This window comes from Cygnus olor, chromosome 3, assembly GCF_009769625.2.
Source record: "Cygnus olor isolate bCygOlo1 chromosome 3, bCygOlo1.pri.v2, whole genome shotgun sequence".
Taxonomy (NCBI): domain Eukaryota; kingdom Metazoa; phylum Chordata; class Aves; order Anseriformes; family Anatidae; genus Cygnus; species Cygnus olor.
Window position 1 is genome coordinate 106067799 of NC_049171.1, and position 18366 is coordinate 106086164.

Below are 18366 nucleotides of genomic sequence, written 5' to 3' on the forward strand. Positions count from 1 at the left end.
ACAGTAAGAAAAAATAGTTTTCAAGGTAAAACAAAATGTGCTTGTTTTGACTTTCTTATAACTAGAGATTTTGTTTCAGTTGTTTAACACAATTGTTTCCACCCTGCAATTGTTTCAGCTGCCTAGAGTGGACTATTAATTTGCAAGGCCTATTCAGTAAGATGGCGACTTGAGCATTGGAGAGGCAGCAAGGGTTATACCAGTCATGCAAAACTCAAAGAAACACTTTGGCTATAAGCATGTATTCATTTTTGCCTAACTTGCTTTGGACCAGCTAATTCTTATTGGCTTGTGTGCCTCATCTTTCATTGAGATCTACACTGCTACTCACTGAGATCTACTCTACTACTTTACTCATGTAAAGGTTGACAGTGTCTTTTTTCTTCTTGTTCATCTTCATGTAATTATTAGATTACATGCTAATTCTTGCTCAGAACGTGCTATTTGTTGATACAGTTAGAGTCTCCATGGCAAGAACAGTAGCTTTACTATCAATTCAGTGGGGAAACATGGCAATGAAAAGAGAAATATCAGAAAAAAACTTATCACACTTTATCAACCATTTTTGGGGGGCAGGAAATAAGTGCACGCAGTAGAGTTATTCACAAGAAATGAACAGTAAGATATCATGCATAGACTGATAAAAAAAGATCTTACACATTCCTTCTTCAATGTATTTGTAAAACTGACATTGGAAACCCTTGCTACTTCCATGATAAAAAAACAAACAAACAAAAACCAACCAACCAAAGAAAAAAAAAAAACAACAAAAACACAGGAGGATTCTCCTCTCCTTTTTTTTTTTTTTTTTTCCCCTTCAGATTGTTTCTGATTAAAATCTCCAGGGCTATTCTTTCTATTCTAATTTATTCTTTCCTATACAGGTATTACCTAAATCAGCAACATGTCAGTCACCACAAACACATCAGCTAATACTAGTATGAGAAGAGATTCAGGATCCTCATTTTTCTTACGTTTTACAATCAGGTTTGTGTTGGTTTTAACATGATGCATAAATGCTTACTGCAACTTTATAAATAAATAAATAAAACCGGATCTTGTTTCCTCTGGACCCCTTGTGGTGCTTCCAAAGTCAAGTCAAAATTATTTTTTTTCCTGCTTTTTCAGTTTCAAAGTGTTTGTAAATGCGAGGACTGTTTTACAGCCCACAGAGCCATTTTTAAAGCATGAAATCATCCTTGGTGTGTGCTGTCTATCAAATCACATACAAACTTTGCCTCAAAATGATAAATGATACAGCCCAGAGCCATGTCAGGAAATATGTGAACAATCCAAAGCATCAGTAATTAACTATTCAGATTTGTTCTCTTTTAGTTACCAGTGTAGTTACAGCAACAATATCCTGCCCTGAAAAAAAAAACACTGATACATATATATATATATATAAAATTACAATCCTATCAACTGTGTGGGTTTATTCAGGTATATCAATGCCTACTGACAAACTTTTTTGTGTTTGTTGTTTTTATTTTATTTTATTTTATTTTATTTTATTGTTTTCTTTCTTTTATGCACTTTCATATACAACACTCAGCTAACTGTTGCTTGTGTGTTTTCTATCATGGCTACTTTAATCCATCTGGGCCCTTTGCTTCAGCCTTGATAAAACATGAGGAACCTTTCCATCGACCTGATGGGAATAATACCTGATATGCAATTAATTACTGGATAATCTATAAACAGAAGGCAAAGTGATTCATCCCAATTTCTACAGCAGTATTATTTCAGGACTGAGGTCCTAAGCTACACAGTAAAGGAACTAGAACTTAAACACTCAAGACTGATTATTTTATGCAAAACAGGGATATAATTACCATAATCATATTTTGATGATAGCACACAATTCTTCATGAAAATCTGTCATCATATCACCTGTGGGTTTCCTTTGTGTTTTGTTGTCGTTGTTTATTTATTTACTTATTATTTATTTAAAGCATCCAGAGATAATGTAAAGGAATGAAAACTGTATTTAATGTATATGTGTATATGCAGATGCTTTGCATGCACAATGCATACATGTACACAGACACACTAATTTAAATATATTTTCTCCTCAGAAATGCCACTTCGACAAATCTTTGCAGACCTACTTTTTCCTTACCACTGTTTGATGAATTTACTCTTGTACATTGTTCCTAGCTATCAAGTCAAAAAGCATACACCTGCAAAAGGCAGTCACATATTGTGGTCACAACGGAAGTAAGATAGGAAACCAAATTATATTGCTGTGACAGCTGTCTGTCCATCTGCTATAGTTTCCATAATCTACTAAAGCCAATCTACAGATTATACTGATGTTTAAGCTTACAAAGAAGCATAATATCAAGAATAACTTGCAACAAGATAAAAAGTAATTAGATATGAAAAATATTAAGTATCCAGAAATTAAAATTGAACTGAGTTGTGCACCATGGTTTTTGTGCACCAGACTTATTTCGGATGTTGCATTATACAAGATACATCCACATATGGATGTCAGTACTCCTATTTGGGGGGAAATAATATAAAAAAATAAATTGTAGTAAATGGTAGTTACACACTTAAGTTCAGTGCTGTCATCTTAATCATTTAGCCTTAAATATCCCAGTTGCTTAATCTCTAATATTTTATTCTAACAATTGCCCTATGTGTAGAACTGTATTGTCGAAATGAACATGTTCCTATTTTGCTTAAATTAGTTTGAACAATTATAATTGTGTTATTTACATCACCAAATACAATAGTTTATCAGTTACTGCACATGAGTAGAAGTTATAATATCTTTGGTAGGATGTCAACACATTGATTTCAGAATCCCAAAAGCTATAGTTGCATTAATGCGTGACTATTTGGGATATGAATCTTTCTGTAAGGAGACCTCCTTTTGTGTGGTTTCCTTTGGAAAACCAAGAAGAGTAGGAAACAATAACATACTGTCTGAAGTGCCACACAAACGGTAAAGAAACCAATTACACCTTTCTAGTATCACCACTGCCACCAGGAGAATGTGTTGGGAAATCAAGCTCTATATTGGAAGATGGCTGAAAAGTATGGAAAGTATGGCTGAAGTATGGAAAATAAGAGAGACTAAAAGGCTTTTTACATAAAATATTACCACCTGTCAAGTATATTTATGGAAAATTGGTATGAATAAGCCTGCTTTTAAGTTCTTTGCAGATCTGCTTTTTTCTTTTTTTTTTTTTTTTCTTTGTACATGCATCCTAGATCTCGAGCTAAAAAGTCCTATTTTCACTTCTGCCATATGTAATAGCAGAATTTTGCCACAGGGTGGTACACCAGACATGGTTAACTGAAGGCTTTTGTAATCCAACCGACAGCTCAGTTATGCCCTCTGCGAGCTTCGCTCCAGCAGTAACACAACAATCTGGAGATATCAAAATCACGCGCCAAGAGCTTATATATTCGAAAAATAAGGAAAATAAGAGAGAAAAGACTGAGAATCTACTTGCAAATGCTAATAATATGATGACATTAATTCTACGTAATTGCACGTCTATTTACATACAACTTCGGGTTTTAATTTTAAAATAATACATTTTTGGTTTATCTTATTACCCATTAAAATGAACCAAACTAGAGGGGCATAACTTAAGTTGCCATCCAATAACCTTGAAATGTAGATTTCAGCTTGAAGAAAACTATACTCTGTCAACTGCAATATGAGACTTTACAACTTCTGGCATTCAAATATTTCCTATTCTAAACAAGAATACAAATAAACACCTAAAATGTTAACTAAGGTTTTGTTTGTTTGTTTTTTATTGCTGTCCTACTACTTGTATTAGAATCTTCCATTGGCATACTCTATACATTAATTATATTACAGATTTTTTTCCTATTTTTTTCTTAACCTCAACTTCTGTCTTCCTTTCTGCTATCCACCTTTTCAATTAAATAAATAGGGTTTGTCAACTTTACATTTACCTTTTCTAGGGCAGAGGGCTACTCAATGGATTAAGATGAGTAGAAACAGTTTCCTTGGGAACTAGGAACTTTAGAAAAAATGTCAAGTAAGAAATATAGATTTCTACACAGGTTTTTTTGCTTTGATTCATGGCAGAAATTCTGGCCGTGAATTTAAGTGATACTGTGGAATTCTAAATGAAATTTAATTACTCAGTGGTATCGATGTAAAGTGGCAGAGAATGAGACCTCAGTTTGGAACTGGAATGTGCATTCACTTACGCAATACTAATTGAAATTACTTTCACAAATCTTTTAATAACTCATCAGCATATGATGACAAAAGGCAAGACATTTTCCTAGAGACATTTAGCAGGTACTAGCTCTGTCATAGTCAACTAATATCTATGCATCTTAAAAAGTCATCTAAGGTCTTTCTTCTAGTGTTACTTCTTTCAGTCTAGAGCAGCGCTCCATTTCCGTCGTCACCAAATGAAATCAAAGACACTTTTTCTGCATCAGAAGAGTTAATGATAATGTACCATTTTAAACATCGTACAGGATGATTAAAGTAGAAACATGGCCATCTCATGGAACTTACCTCTTTCACAAGATCTGCCAAGGTACCCCGTCCCAGAGCAATCACAAACATATCTGTTCCACCCATCCCTGCATACACCATTGTTTTTACAGGGGTTGCTAAGGCATGGTTTTGCAGTTTCTCTTGAGCATGAAGGTTTTACTCCAGCTGTACTTTGAATTTCAGCCATCTGTCGAATATCTTTGCTTTGACCATCAATAAATAAATCTCTAATGCAGCCGACGTATCCATAATTGAGAAGTGCTGTCCACACCTCTGTTGGGAAGACGAGGCCTGCTTTATTTTCTGGTAAACCTCCAAGATACAAGTCATCATCCAAGTCAAGGATTTCACTTTCTCCCGGTGCAGTATATGGAGTACGTAATGTGTTCACAGATATGGTCCCTGAGAAGAAATGACAACAAAATTCAAGATTTTCAAGACATTTAAATATTTTGGTACTGTTATTTTAACCATTAATGTGTGTGCTACATTAACTCCAGGCAAATATCTATAAATGAAACATAGGTATTCTATATATCTATACAATAATAGACACACATCTATGCACATTCCTGCATGGTCACATCATAAAAAAGTAAAATTCTCCTTACCAATCTTGTGGGGTCAGGGGGGAATGCATTTCAGAGTTATTTGCAGAAATATCCTGTTCATGCAACAAAAACTCTTCACTACCTCATAGGTGATTCAAAGCATAAAGGTTGAGGTTTCATTGATAGGTTGCAACCTGGGAGGCAAATCTGTGTCTTTGGTTTGAATCCAAAGACACAATATTTTAAAAGACTCTCACCACTTTCAGTGGGCTTTAGGTAAGATTTTTTTTCTCCCCCTTTGAGTGCAGGAGGAAAATACTCTCATCAGCTGCCAGGCAGGCAATCATTAAGAAGATAGTGATGTGCTCCTAGAGGGAAAAATCAATGCATCTGACACTTACCTAAAAATTCATGCATGTTACAAAGAGAGGGAGAGAACGAAGTATACAGAACCTGAGGAAATCAGAAATATCTTTTCTGTTTAAGTTAAAAAATAAACAAACAAAATTAAGCCTAAAATAAAATTCTGTTTCTACGAAGTGTCTGAACAGAGACACCAGAAATTTCCTTATATATAAGATAATGAAAAAGATAACTGTAAAGATCCTCTTTGCTGTATTTTTAAAGGTAATGAAGTATCCAATTTTTACAACTGGAATAGACAGAAAAACAGATTAGCGCATGGAATCAGAAAACACATTTATGTCAACCACATTTTATTTAGTAAGTAAAGTCAGCTGAAAAAAGAATCTTCATGTAGATCTCCACAGAAGTGCCTTCTTACCGATCTATATGGGTGTAAAAGCAAGCAAAATATAAATCAAAACAATATAGACCACCAGATTAATACAATGTACCAGACACATTATGCAATGCTTATCTACTGGACACACTTTCAAATGTGTACTAGTGATAGGGCAGTTAAGAATCACATTTCCCACAATGTATTTATTACATATATGTGCATAAAAATTATATAATTCACCATTTCCACTGTCAATATGACAGATTTCAGAAGATAACATTGATTTTCAAAAGCATTTCCACTATGGTTGGAGTGGTGCATGAAAATAATGAATTCAGAATTTTAATAGCATAAATACTAAAATGCGAGTTTTAAGCAAACAGAGACATGTTCAAGAAGATGATTATTCTCTGATAAGGATACATCCTGAAATTCAGGCTTCTCTTCCAGCAATGGAGTCCTTTGAGAGCTTTATATTTTGTTTGTTCTTTTGTTGGTTTGACAGGCTAACTTCAAAAACATGGACAGAGTGAATATCTAAACAGTTTGGACATTTATTAAAACCTCTCGGGCCAGAAGTCTCATGAGATCTGACTCCCATGCAAGACTTGAGATGTATAGATTTTAGAAGGGCTGGATATTACTGTTGCTACAGTCTCAAAGAGACCAAAAAAGAGAAAACAGGTTTGTACAGCCTTTTTGTCATTTTTATAAGCATGTTTATGGAATGTTTGAGCATGTTGCCAGTTTTCATTTTTTTATGCATTATCAGAAATGTTTACTGTGTCAGTTGAATAATTGCACAGATGGAAAGTGAAATTTCAGTCTTAGCTGTAAAAAATAGGTATGTTGGACCAAGATAATTTTTTTTCTTTTTTCCCAACCTCCAACTTTTTAAAAATTATAAACTTTTTTTTTCTAAATATTTTCCTTGCTTCTCAGATTCTTGAAGCTGAACTTTTCATGCCTGCAGAATAGACCATTTCTCCTCTAAAAATAAATTAAAGATACTGCAAACATAAACCATATTTGTGCTCATAATATTCCTTACTGCTATTGTTGCTTAATCTCACCTCTTGCTGCACAGGTTAATTTAGAACCAAATGCTTTAAACCTATATTTAGACATCACTTGCACCCACATAAATTAACTCAGGCAAACTCATAATTAACCCAGCTGCAGAACCCCAAAGATGTACAACCTCCAACCCTAAGCTCATGCATTTGCATAGTCCTGTTTTCTAACAGGTAAACACACTAGTGTTTTCAAGCTATCTTGATACTAGAAGACATCTAGGGCTTCATTGCTATTAAAAATAAACTTTATCTTGATGGATTTCAATGAAAAGGAACAGAAAGGCAAATCTTAGCCAGTGTACCTGAGACACTAACATGGAGGTTCAAAATATAAGGTGAACAATAAAGGGAACTGTAGATTACCATTATACTCTGGTGACTGTGAATTACAGCTATGTGATAGATAGAAGCAGAAAAACTTCGTTCTGTATCTTATAAAGGATTAGCCCAAACAAAGCTCGAGTGTTATTTTGAATAGATAGCAACAGCTTGTTAAAGAAATGAACCTTTCCTCTCCCCAAGAAATGACACACATATACTCGGGAGAAAACCTCGTAAATTACAGTGTAATTGTGGCATCTAATGACTATGGGTAGAAAAACATAATAGGCAGCAAATTTTCTGTGCACCCTTTTCATGTTTTGACTGACTGTAGAACTCACATTAACCCAGCTGGGCTATCTCCAATTTACTGCTGGACATATCAATGACACTTCAGCTGACCTACATACCATGTGTGTGACTTACTCAGACAACAGTAAGTTACCTTTATTTCATTCGATCCTGTTTGTTAAGAGCTACACTAAGTCAAACAATACCCACAGTAGACTCAAGGCTTGCATAACTTGCTCTGGCTCAGCTGCTATGTAAGAACAGGTCAAGCTTCTACATAGCATATCATGTAGCTCAATGTGCTATCATACAGCAATAGATAGTTTTTTGTCTAGAACAAAAACTATGACTACAATACAAATAGGCTTTTGTCTAGCTAATAGCAAGAAATCCATACTTATGCACCAGGAGATTCATGCTACCACTTACCAAGTATCCTTGTTTCTGGCTGAACTTCTAACAGCATGACTAGGCAGCCATACAACAATCACTGTTGTTGGTGTCCAAATTACCTTTTTGTAGGTAATTCTGAGAGGGAATGCAAATTTTACTCACTAATTGCTTTGTAAATATAGGTGAAAAAATCCAAAAAGCATATTAAGGGTAATGAAAGAAATGAAAGAAAACTTCCAAATACATCAAAAGTTTTTGTTTGTTTTTGTTTAAACCCAAAATGAAATGCAAAAATGAAGTTCATAAAAGACGAGCCTATAGAAAATAAGTAATGTATTTAGAAACACTTTTGTATCCATGGTGCATCCAGAATTGTGATGCTGAGGCAGAGTAGCCAAATTTTTTTTTAGGCCTGTCATCTTTCTTGATAGAATTTTCCTAAATTCTACTGAAACCCATCTCAGGCTGGACCCCACAACAACAGTGCATGATACCATAGAATCCTGGGATAGTAACACACACAGATTCTTTTCTGCATTTCCATATTATTTTCTCTGAGAATTATACAGAGATTAAAAAGAATTGTTCTGTCAAATCACCATTGTGTTCCAATCCATTTGGATGTTTCTACTTATGAATGTGAAGAGACATCACTTTCCAGAGAAGCAGGAAGAAGGGAAGCTAGTGGAACATGAAAATGTCTTATGAGGCCAGGACAGGAAAAGGTTAATAATTTGGCCTGTAAAGATAATATGATGTCAATCCATCTCTCCCTAGAATTGTTAAGTTGTATAAGAGGGAAAAGACTAGGACATATCTGGTTTTACAGAATAACCTAAACAACAGAATATGAGGAGGAAGCAACAGATTCAGAAGAACCTCTCAATTGAAACAGAAAACTATAACCTTGTAACATCTCTGTAGTAAGAACCATAATTTTTATTATGTATTTGCATAGTACCCAGCGTAACAGCAACCATAACCAGATCAGTTATATTATTTCTTTGAAAAGTGCAACATTGAGGTAATAATGTCTGGTGGGAAACAGTCAGCTTCCTTGTAAATCTTGTTTTTATGCTCAAAAAAAATAGGAGATACTATCTTTTCCAGAAAGGAAAAAAGAAAAAAAAGGGGGGGGGAGGGGAAGGTGGGGAGCTGATAGCATATGAATTGTCAGGCCTGAACGAAAAAAAAAAAGTGGGTGGAAGACTCAGTGAAAGACAAGAACATGTGGAATGATTTTAGTCTCAAAATTCATGGTCTAACTTCAGACTCTGAAACCAGGTAGTACCTCCAAAAATTGACCATAAAGTTAAGGGCCCTAAAATGAGCAACAGGTGAACTGATTCTATAGAATTCCACCTAAGAGCAAAATGCAATTCAAACATTCAAAAACATCTTTAAGTACTGGAGGACCAATCTAAGAAAAACTAATGAAATTACTATTTTCAGCAAGAATTGCTGACTTATAAAGGATAACTGATTAGTGAGCAACTCTTCAAAAAGGAAGAGTCAACAACATAATCAGTAACAATGTACATATGAGCAAAATGGTCTATAGGCCAGTCAGTCTCAACTCTGTGCCCAGCAAGATCACAAAGCAGATCCTCCTGGAAACTACGCTAAGACACATGGAAAACAGAGAGGTGATTAGCGACAGCCAATATGGCTTCACTAAGGGCAGACTGTGCCTGACAAATCTGCTGGCCTTCTACGATGGGATTAAAAGTATCATCTACATGGACTTGTGCAAAACATTTGATGGTGTCCTGCATAATATCCTTGTCTCTAAACTGGAGATACAGAGCTGATGGGTGGACCACTCGCTGGATAAGGAATTGGCTGAATGGTCACACTCAAAGCGTTGTGTTCAACAACTCTGAGTCCAAGTGAAGATCAGTGACAAGTGATGTGGTGATTTTACTCGGCTGGGCAACTGAGCTCCACCACAACCACTCTCTCACTCCCCTCCTCAAAGTAAAAGGGGGAGAAAATATGATGAAAAGGGTCCAAAGGTTGAGATAAGGACAGGGAGATCACTCAGCAACTACTATCACAGGCAAAAGAGACTCAGCATAGGCAGACTAATATAATTTATTACCTATTACAAGCTAGAACATTGAGACCCCCTGCTTCTGTGTGGGCTCCTGTTCACAGGATGCAGCTCCGGCCGGGGGCCTGCTCCTGCGGGGGCTCTCCATGGGCCGCAGCCTCCTCCAGGCCACATCCACCTGCTCCACCGGGGGCTCCTCCAAGGGCTGCAGCATGGAGATCTGCTCCATGTGGGACCCATGGGCTGCAGGGGGACAGCCTGCTCCACCAGGGGCCTCTCCACAGGCTGCAGGGGACTTCTGCTCCAGCGCCTGGAGCACCTCCTGCCCTCCTTCTGCACTGACCTTGGGGCCTGCAGGGCTGCTTCTCACTCCTCACTCTCCCAGCTCCTTTTGTGGATCATACGGATCAATAAACATCACTTATTGGCTTGGCTTTGGGCAGTGGTAGGTTCCTTTGGAGCCAGCTGAAACAGGCTCTTATATAACATGGGGCAGCTTCTGGGCTCTTCTCACTGAGGCCACCCCTGCAGACCCTACTACCAAAACTTTGCCACGTAAATTCAATACAAATGCCATTCCTCACCCTCAGCAAGTCTGCTGATTACACCAAGCTATGTGGTGTGGTTTACACGCTGGAGGGAAGGGATGCCATCCAGTGGTACCTAAACAGGCTTGAGAGGCGGGCCAGTGTAAACCTCATGAAGTTCAGCAAGGTAGGGGCAATCCCAAAGATGAATACAGGTTGGGTGGAGAATGAATTGAAAGCAGCACTGAGGAGAAGGACTTGGAGGTGTTGGTTGATGAGAAGCTTAACATGAGCCTGCAATGTGCTCTTGAAGCCCAGAAAGCAAGCCACATCCTGGACTACATCAAAAGAAACATGACCAGCAGGTCAAGGGAGGTGATTGTCCCCCTCTGCTTTGCTCTCATGAGACCTGGCCTGGAGTATTGCATTCAGCTCTGAGGCCCCCAGCACAAGAAGGACATGAACCCACTAGTGCGAGTCCAGAGGAGGGCCACAAAGATCATCAAACAGCTGGAGAAACTCTCCTATGAAGGCAGACTGGGGAAGTTTGGGTTCTTCAGCCTGGAAAAGAGAAGTCTCTGGGGAGATACCATTGCAGCCCTCCAGTACCCGTAGGGGGCCCAGAGGGTCACAAGAGGGTCCCCTTGTCAGGGATTGTATTGATAGGACAAGGAGTAATGGTTTTAAACTAAAAGGGAGTAGATTTAGATTAGATATAAGGAAGAAATTCTTTACTATGAGGCTGATGAGGCACTGGAACAGGTTGCTCAGAGAAGCTGTGGACGCCCCCTCCCTGAAGTGTTCAAGGCCAGGTTGGATGGGGCTTTGAGCAATCTGGTCTAGTGGAAGGTGTCCCTGCCCATGGCAGGGGGGTTGGAATTAGATGATTTCTAAGGTCCCTTCCAATCCAAACCATTCTATGATTATATGATTCTGTTAAACTGTAAATCTATGGTGAGGTATAAGGAAGCCTATCATACCACTATACTAAAAGTATTGGTAAGGTTTACCTGAGTAAGGTGCAGATCAGCACAGGACACTGCAGAAGATGGGAATGAAAATGGTCAGCAGCTATAGAACATGATATATAAGAACAGCAAGCGTCTGAGGTTTCTTGGTCTATAAAGAAAAATGAAGACTAACATGATAACAGCATTCAAATTATAAAAAGTAGGTCTAAGACATCAAATAAAATGTGTTTCCTGCCTGCTGTGAACAAGGAAATTATCCACAAATTGGCTTGTTTTACATATAGAAAGATTCAGCTTAGGAATGGAATGCATGGGGTGGTTGTGCAGTGTGCAGTGTTGGAGGTAACTGAACAAACATCTGTTAAGGCTGATGCCATTCCATCACTACTGTAGTTGGAGGCTTGAAGTAGAGGACTTCTCAAGGCCACACCTTCTCAATTTTCCCTTGAGCTCACAAATAAATGAAAAGCAGTAACAGGATCATTGGAACAATTTTCCTGAAAATGTAATGTAAACACAGAATCTCAAATATGTAAACTATTAACTTTTGTTGAAATAGGAACATGTACATCTGTCATTTCTAAGAACGCTGGAAAGATAGAAAGCAAGGAGCACATAGAAATGCATGTGTAAAAAAACTTTCAACAACACTGCATATAATATCTTCAGAGCACTACTTACAGAGATACTGATTATATCTAAGCTCTAATTACATACTCTAGAGATAATGTCTGGTATTTAAACTGAAACTCTAACTTTAGTTCAAAATTTCAGTGACTCCTTAACCCTTAAATGTTACTTACCTATGAATACATTCTGATATATTCTGTTTTACACTGGCATACACCATTGGAGGTTGACCAGAAGAGTAAGTTTCCTTTCTGATTTCAATGTGTAATGACATCCAAAGGATGAATGGCAGTGCAGTCAAAAAAATACTTGAAAGGTTATCCTTGAATATGGCAAAGTCTATCAAAATTTTAAATAATACTCAAACATCAGAAAACACTTACTAGCCTAACTCTACTCTGTCACAGAAAACAATGAGAGCAAAGACCTTTGCAACTGTTTCATGTTTTGTTTTTGTTTCTTCCTTTTACTGTAGAGTTAGCAGTACTGTTAACAACAGAAAAAAAAAATCCCTTAGGTATGAGTTAATGAGCCTCTTCAATCATATTCATTATCTCAGCAATTTAGTTTTTCATAAGTCTGGTATAAGGAACCAAAACATATTTCTAAATCATGTCTCACCAGTTCTGATCAGTTAAAAATGAGGATTGTAAGTACAGCTGCTACAGCTATTCTGATCTCTATGCTTACCTCATCTGGCCTATTTAGTTGTTCTTTGTGGACCCAAAACACTTGCTCCTGCTCATTAAAAAATGTTGAAAAATCTAAGAAAAGAGTAAGGTATTCTAGGTACCCTTTACACATTACATGCTAAAGCATAATATAGTAGTTGTCATGAGGACTGTGACCACAGCATACAGCAAACAGTCAAGTCACAGCTTTGAAGCCACTGTCTTTCACAGGAATTCAGAATAGCCATGAATGCTGGAAGGGAAACCAGCTCACATGACAGGAGGCAGCACTTGGTACCAGGTTGTGTCCTGTGATGTATACTTAGCCAAAAGGACATGCTGCTGGACAAGGTGTGTTCCCTTTCCTCTCTTGCATACCTAGCAAAACAGATGGATTTGCTTAATACTGGGAAATAGGGGCTCAGGAGTTGCTGCTCACTGAAAATCAGCTTGTCATGTAAGGAAGCACTCAGAGAAGGTGTTACAGGCAGCATGGTGGGATTTGAGGGTGATAAACTTGTAGAAGATAGGAGGTTAAGATCTCCAACAGCAAATGAAATTGGAAGGCACCACCCATTCCTCTTCCTTGTATCTCCCAAAATCTCAGGGCATCAGCAGAATTACTACTGAATAGTGCCTGGATGAGTACAAATAAAAAATGTGGTCTAAATAAATTTCATTCCTTACATTCCCTCTGCCCCAGCCCCCAACAAGGCCAGGACAAAGTCTGTACTTTTAGAGTAGATACTCCCTGCGACTAAGAGTCCAGAAGAGAGCAAAGAATGAAAAATAAATTGAGTACTTGCTGATCCAGCTAATGCTAAAGTCAAGGAAATCAGCAAAGCTCCTTGAGAAATGTCACAGCTTTCGATTATCTGAGGGAGCCGCTCTGCATTGGATTGAAGGGTAGGAGTAAAAGGCTGCAAAACATATGGGGGGTGGGGTGGGAAGGAAAGGAGAGGGAGATTATTTGAGCTATTTATTCATCAACAGGAGAATCTCTTCATTTATATTTGAAAGGTTGGAAGTATTTTATCAGCAGCAACAAGATAGCTTAGGAAAAGCCAAGTTTTTTTATATAAGGTATATTCATTTATTTATACAAAAATTCAGATGATGAGCAACTGAAAAGTGATCGAATTCCTATGATTTCCCATATATTTGGTTTGGGCTAGAGAAAAGAAATGAAAAAGCTTCCTGGAATATTAAGATGGGTTTTATTATTAATAGAAGAAAACATATCAGACCAACATGCATAAGTCATGAAGAAATAATCTAAACATAACATATCAGTATTTCCTGTTTCAATTTGAAAAAAATTGCAACATATACTTCATTTTATATTTTAATCATTAGGCATTCATTTTATTTGGTTAAATCTGATGGCTTAGGATACTACTCAGTCAGTATTTTCATCAAGAAAAACAACATCATTGCCACTGTTATGAGTAGTTCTCACACTGTAAAGTATTACTGTATGTATTAAAATCACAGAAAGTTTTTTGACGTCTGGTTCAGATTTCAGATAAAAATTCAGAACACCAATTCATATGCCCAAATATCTATTTGCTATTTCTGGTAATAGTTTAATGTGTCAGTGCAAACAGGTGATATGGTGCTCTGCAAGAGTAACACAGTATATAAAGTTCAGCTGGTAATAGAATTATTTGTTCTTTTATGAAGATATTTGACTATTTATAATTCTACTTGGAAATAATATGCAATCCTTATCTTTAGGTGAACATTACTACCTAAAATTAGTACACATTCTTGCTGAAGTCCAAAAACAGTTCTAAAGGTTTAAATAAAATACAACAAACTCTCTTAATGGCAGTCATGAGCTGCAGTTTTTTGTGAAGCAAAAGTGCAGGACATATCTTCAAATGTAAACAATTGTTAAGCATTTATTTATTTTCTTCATAGTTGTGTTCACTTTGAATGTAAGAATAAACTTTGGTTTCAGTAGAATCCAATGGGCAGATTATTACAGGATTTATGCCTCATGAATCACTGAAACAGCATTTAAGAAGGATTTCTGAAATGAAGATTGTAGTGTAAATAATATCACCACTGGATGTTCAATCAAAATTGAGGTTTTTAAGACTTTTTTTTTTTTTTTTTTAACTGAAGAAAAGCAAATACTTAACTGACCTATCGATATTGTAATCAAACATACTGTTTGAATTCTAAGCTGCAAAACTCAGGAATCAAATCATTATTTTTCTCAATCTTAGAGCAGATGAATCAATTGAATTTGATCTGACTTTCAGCACGAATTTGACTGAAATCTTCAGTTTAGACCTGCACTTACATTTGCTCAATCTGAAATCTGATTTGTGTATATTTAGAAAGTAAGTCATAAAACAATGATGGGATGAAAAGTTTCAGAAAACAGTTATAAATACAAGTCACGGAAAAGGAGTCAGCAGAAGGAAGGAAGTGGGGGAAAAACATGAAAGCCAAAAGAAGGGGGAAAAGTTTGCTTTTTCAACATGCAATTTCAGAATGTATATAAACTTCAGATTGGATATTAATTAGAAAATTCTTTGACGAACTAAATGACAGGTTCTGTACATCATTCCCTCCAGCACCCTGCTAAATTCTGGCAGGAACTACAGGAAAGATACCACAGAATTGGTCTGTCCTCCAATTAATAGATATTGATGAAGTCAACTTTTATATACTCAAGATCAGATGCAGCTGCAACACAAGAGCAGTTTTACTAGTTAAATGCATTACATGCTATGACAGATTTTAGTAGCATCAGGAACAGGTTAGAAATTTATTTTATTTATACCATTTTCAGAGAGATCGTTCATCAACTACTGTAAAATACGAATCATATTGACATAATTTCCATTTCTGCTGACGTGTTGTTAGCCACGCATTAGCATATCATTTAATTATGCTGAGGTCTGCTGACATGATTGCAAGGTCTGTGCTGTTTCTGTGGACAGACTACTCCCAGTGCTGGAGATTACTTACAGTTATTTTTTTTTCCTTTATTTTTGTTCTTGAAATTTGCCACTTCAGCTATTTGATGTAAGTAAGCACAGAGGGAGATTACTGTTTGTTTTTGAAGTACACAACATACTTACTTGCAAGATTAAGTACCTGATTACCCAATAAATGTTAACATAAGATATTTTACTCTGAAAGTCGTTGTATTCTGGAATCTGACAGTAATGACTATTTTTCAGATGATGTGCAACTAATGGTGTTAATATCATATATACCCAATATTCTGTCAGATACAACATGAAAAAACCTAGTTAATATTAAAACAGAAAACTTACCTGACCGTCCATCCCTTTGAAAGTCCACATGGTACCATTCACCATCATTCACCTTCTTCTGCAAGGCTTTTATTTTTATAGTACCTGAGCCCATGTCTAACAGCAGGTAGAGGTGACCATCAAGCATCTCAATGGCAAAAAAGTCAACCTTCACCATCTGTGGGTGTTTGGCATCTTTTTGGTGCCTTGGTTTTCCATGACTGAAAAGAATCAAACCATTTGGCTCAGTTGTACGAAAGTCAAATGATATTGAGCCTGTTTTCTTGGCATTCCACTTTGGCAAAGAGATGAAAGACTCTGGCGTTTCAAATGTGATTGGATCTAAGGTTGCAACATTCTCACATTTAAAGGCTACAACCCCATGAATCTTCATTTTAGGATCTCCTTGCTTGGCAAGTCGAGATAATTCCAACCTGACATCATTATTTTTATATACAACCTGCAAGCAAAGTAGAGATGTTACTAAGGGGACTTGAATTCTTTTACCAAACAAATATAATCCAAAAAGAGCAGATTATTTAAAGAAGAAGAATAATGGCATATGAATATGATAATTTACACATACAAAAAATAATAACTATAATTTATTGACTAATGATTTAATAATAGTTTTCATTAAACTGAACAAAGTTGTTCTAAAAATATCCTTAGAGTTAATTCAAACAGTCTGAAAGAATCGGTACATAATTCCTACTATCAATTGCAAATTAGCTTGTGTGGCCTTCATTGCTTAAAAGCTTTCTTTGCACAGTCATTCTACCACATTAGAGAAGGATTAGATTTCTTGTTCGTCTAACCCTTTGTCACTGTCTCAACTCTTCCGTTCATGTACAGAAAATGCACCAAGGTCATATACTTTATAATTTAACATCTTTTCAGTTTGTCCTTGGGGCTGAGGAATAGTAGCATCCATGTTATTCATGAAGCCATAAAACAGAGACAATAGTATCATACAGATCAAAACAGACAAAAACCAGAACAATCTTTGTGCCAGTTCAATTGGACAAAAGATAAAACCACTTACATACTTTTCCTGACTGAAGAGTTTTATGATAAAAATGAAAGACAATATTAGTTTTAAATGCAATTGATCTCCACAACAAATGCTCTTGATTCAAATCACATATTTACTCTGTCCAGAGAAAGATAACATGATATAATTGTTTCCCGGGGTTCTAGTCTTTATTAGTGTATTTTGAAATCACCACTATTTCTGTGTTGTCAAGGATAAAAGGATTCCTTAAATGAAGGTCTTCAATAGCAAAAGTGTGCAAAAGTATTTTGTCATTATTTTTATTTGTTCAATAAATGATTTATGCTAAAATACCATTCAAGGGATGAATATGACACTGTAACATACATAAGCTAAAAATTTCTTCTATGTTTCTGTTTTCTGTTATGCCTTAATTAGCATGCAATTTGGAGCAAGAGCAACAGCTCAGCAGATCAGAGCAGTCTGTGCTGAGAATTCTTCATCTACAGACCATATACCAGTCAAGACTGGATCACATCTGACCTCCTATCCAGTGTTTCAACTATACAATGTAGTCTGATGCGGACTGAAGGTCATTGGCTTAGACCTTATGTCCCTATTAGAGAATGTTTGATGACTACTTAAGATAGAATGTTTGGATTCATTTCCTCTGAAACCTAGTCTGAACACAGATGAAACCCACAGAGCAAATGAAGTGGAAGTCATATAGTAAGGACAAGAGACAGGGGATGCATGGCAGAACTGTGCTAATGTTAGAAACGACCTAAGGTGGCATACCCCACAAGAAACAGTTGTTACTGAAAAATTCTCTTGGAAGATAATATAGTACTAAAAATGAGATTGATAATCATTAATTTTTTTATTCTAAGAATTGATTTTTTTTCAAATGTCAACCCAGCAAATTTCTACATAAACCAATGCAGAATTAGAAACGTGTCCTAAAACACATTTGACCACTTTCTATGGCAAGAAAGTGGTGGGATTTTGCATAGCTTCCACTTCTTCCAAATGAGCTGCAAGGGGCAACCTAGAATAGACTGAAAAACATTAAAATAAGGCTGAAGGATATAGTAAAAAGAAGGAATAAATGGGCTTTTATTAGAACTAAATCATTGTGTTCACATTGAAAGTAATTAAGGCAATTAAGAACACAAGGAGAAAATGTTCTCTAATTGACAACCAAACAAAGGTAGGAACCAAGATAATACAAATAAACATAAAAAGAGAATTGCTTGTTTATGGACATAAATTCAAATTGTTTGATATTACTGAAAGCTGGTTGACTGAATAATAAAACTAGTAGTTAATATCTATGTCAGAAAACCTGAGCTGAAAAGAGA

The 18366-nt window shown here is 36.4% G+C and overlaps 1 protein-coding gene across 27 annotated transcripts in view; it reads right to left on the minus strand.

Moving 5' to 3' along the window:
- The window catches only part of NRXN1 (neurexin 1), a 734224-nt gene that overhangs the window by 414404 nt on the left and 301454 nt on the right, over positions 1 to 18366 (minus strand). For all 27 annotated transcript variants that reach the window (XM_040551878.1, XM_040551901.1, XM_040551900.1 and 24 more), the window contains 2 exons: positions 16033 to 16471; positions 4526 to 4909 (listed from right to left, as the gene is read on the minus strand). In XM_040551878.1, the coding sequence (XP_040407812.1) occupies positions 4526 to 4909; positions 16033 to 16471 (823 nt within the window). The remainder of the gene's footprint in view (positions 1 to 4525; positions 4910 to 16032; positions 16472 to 18366) is intronic.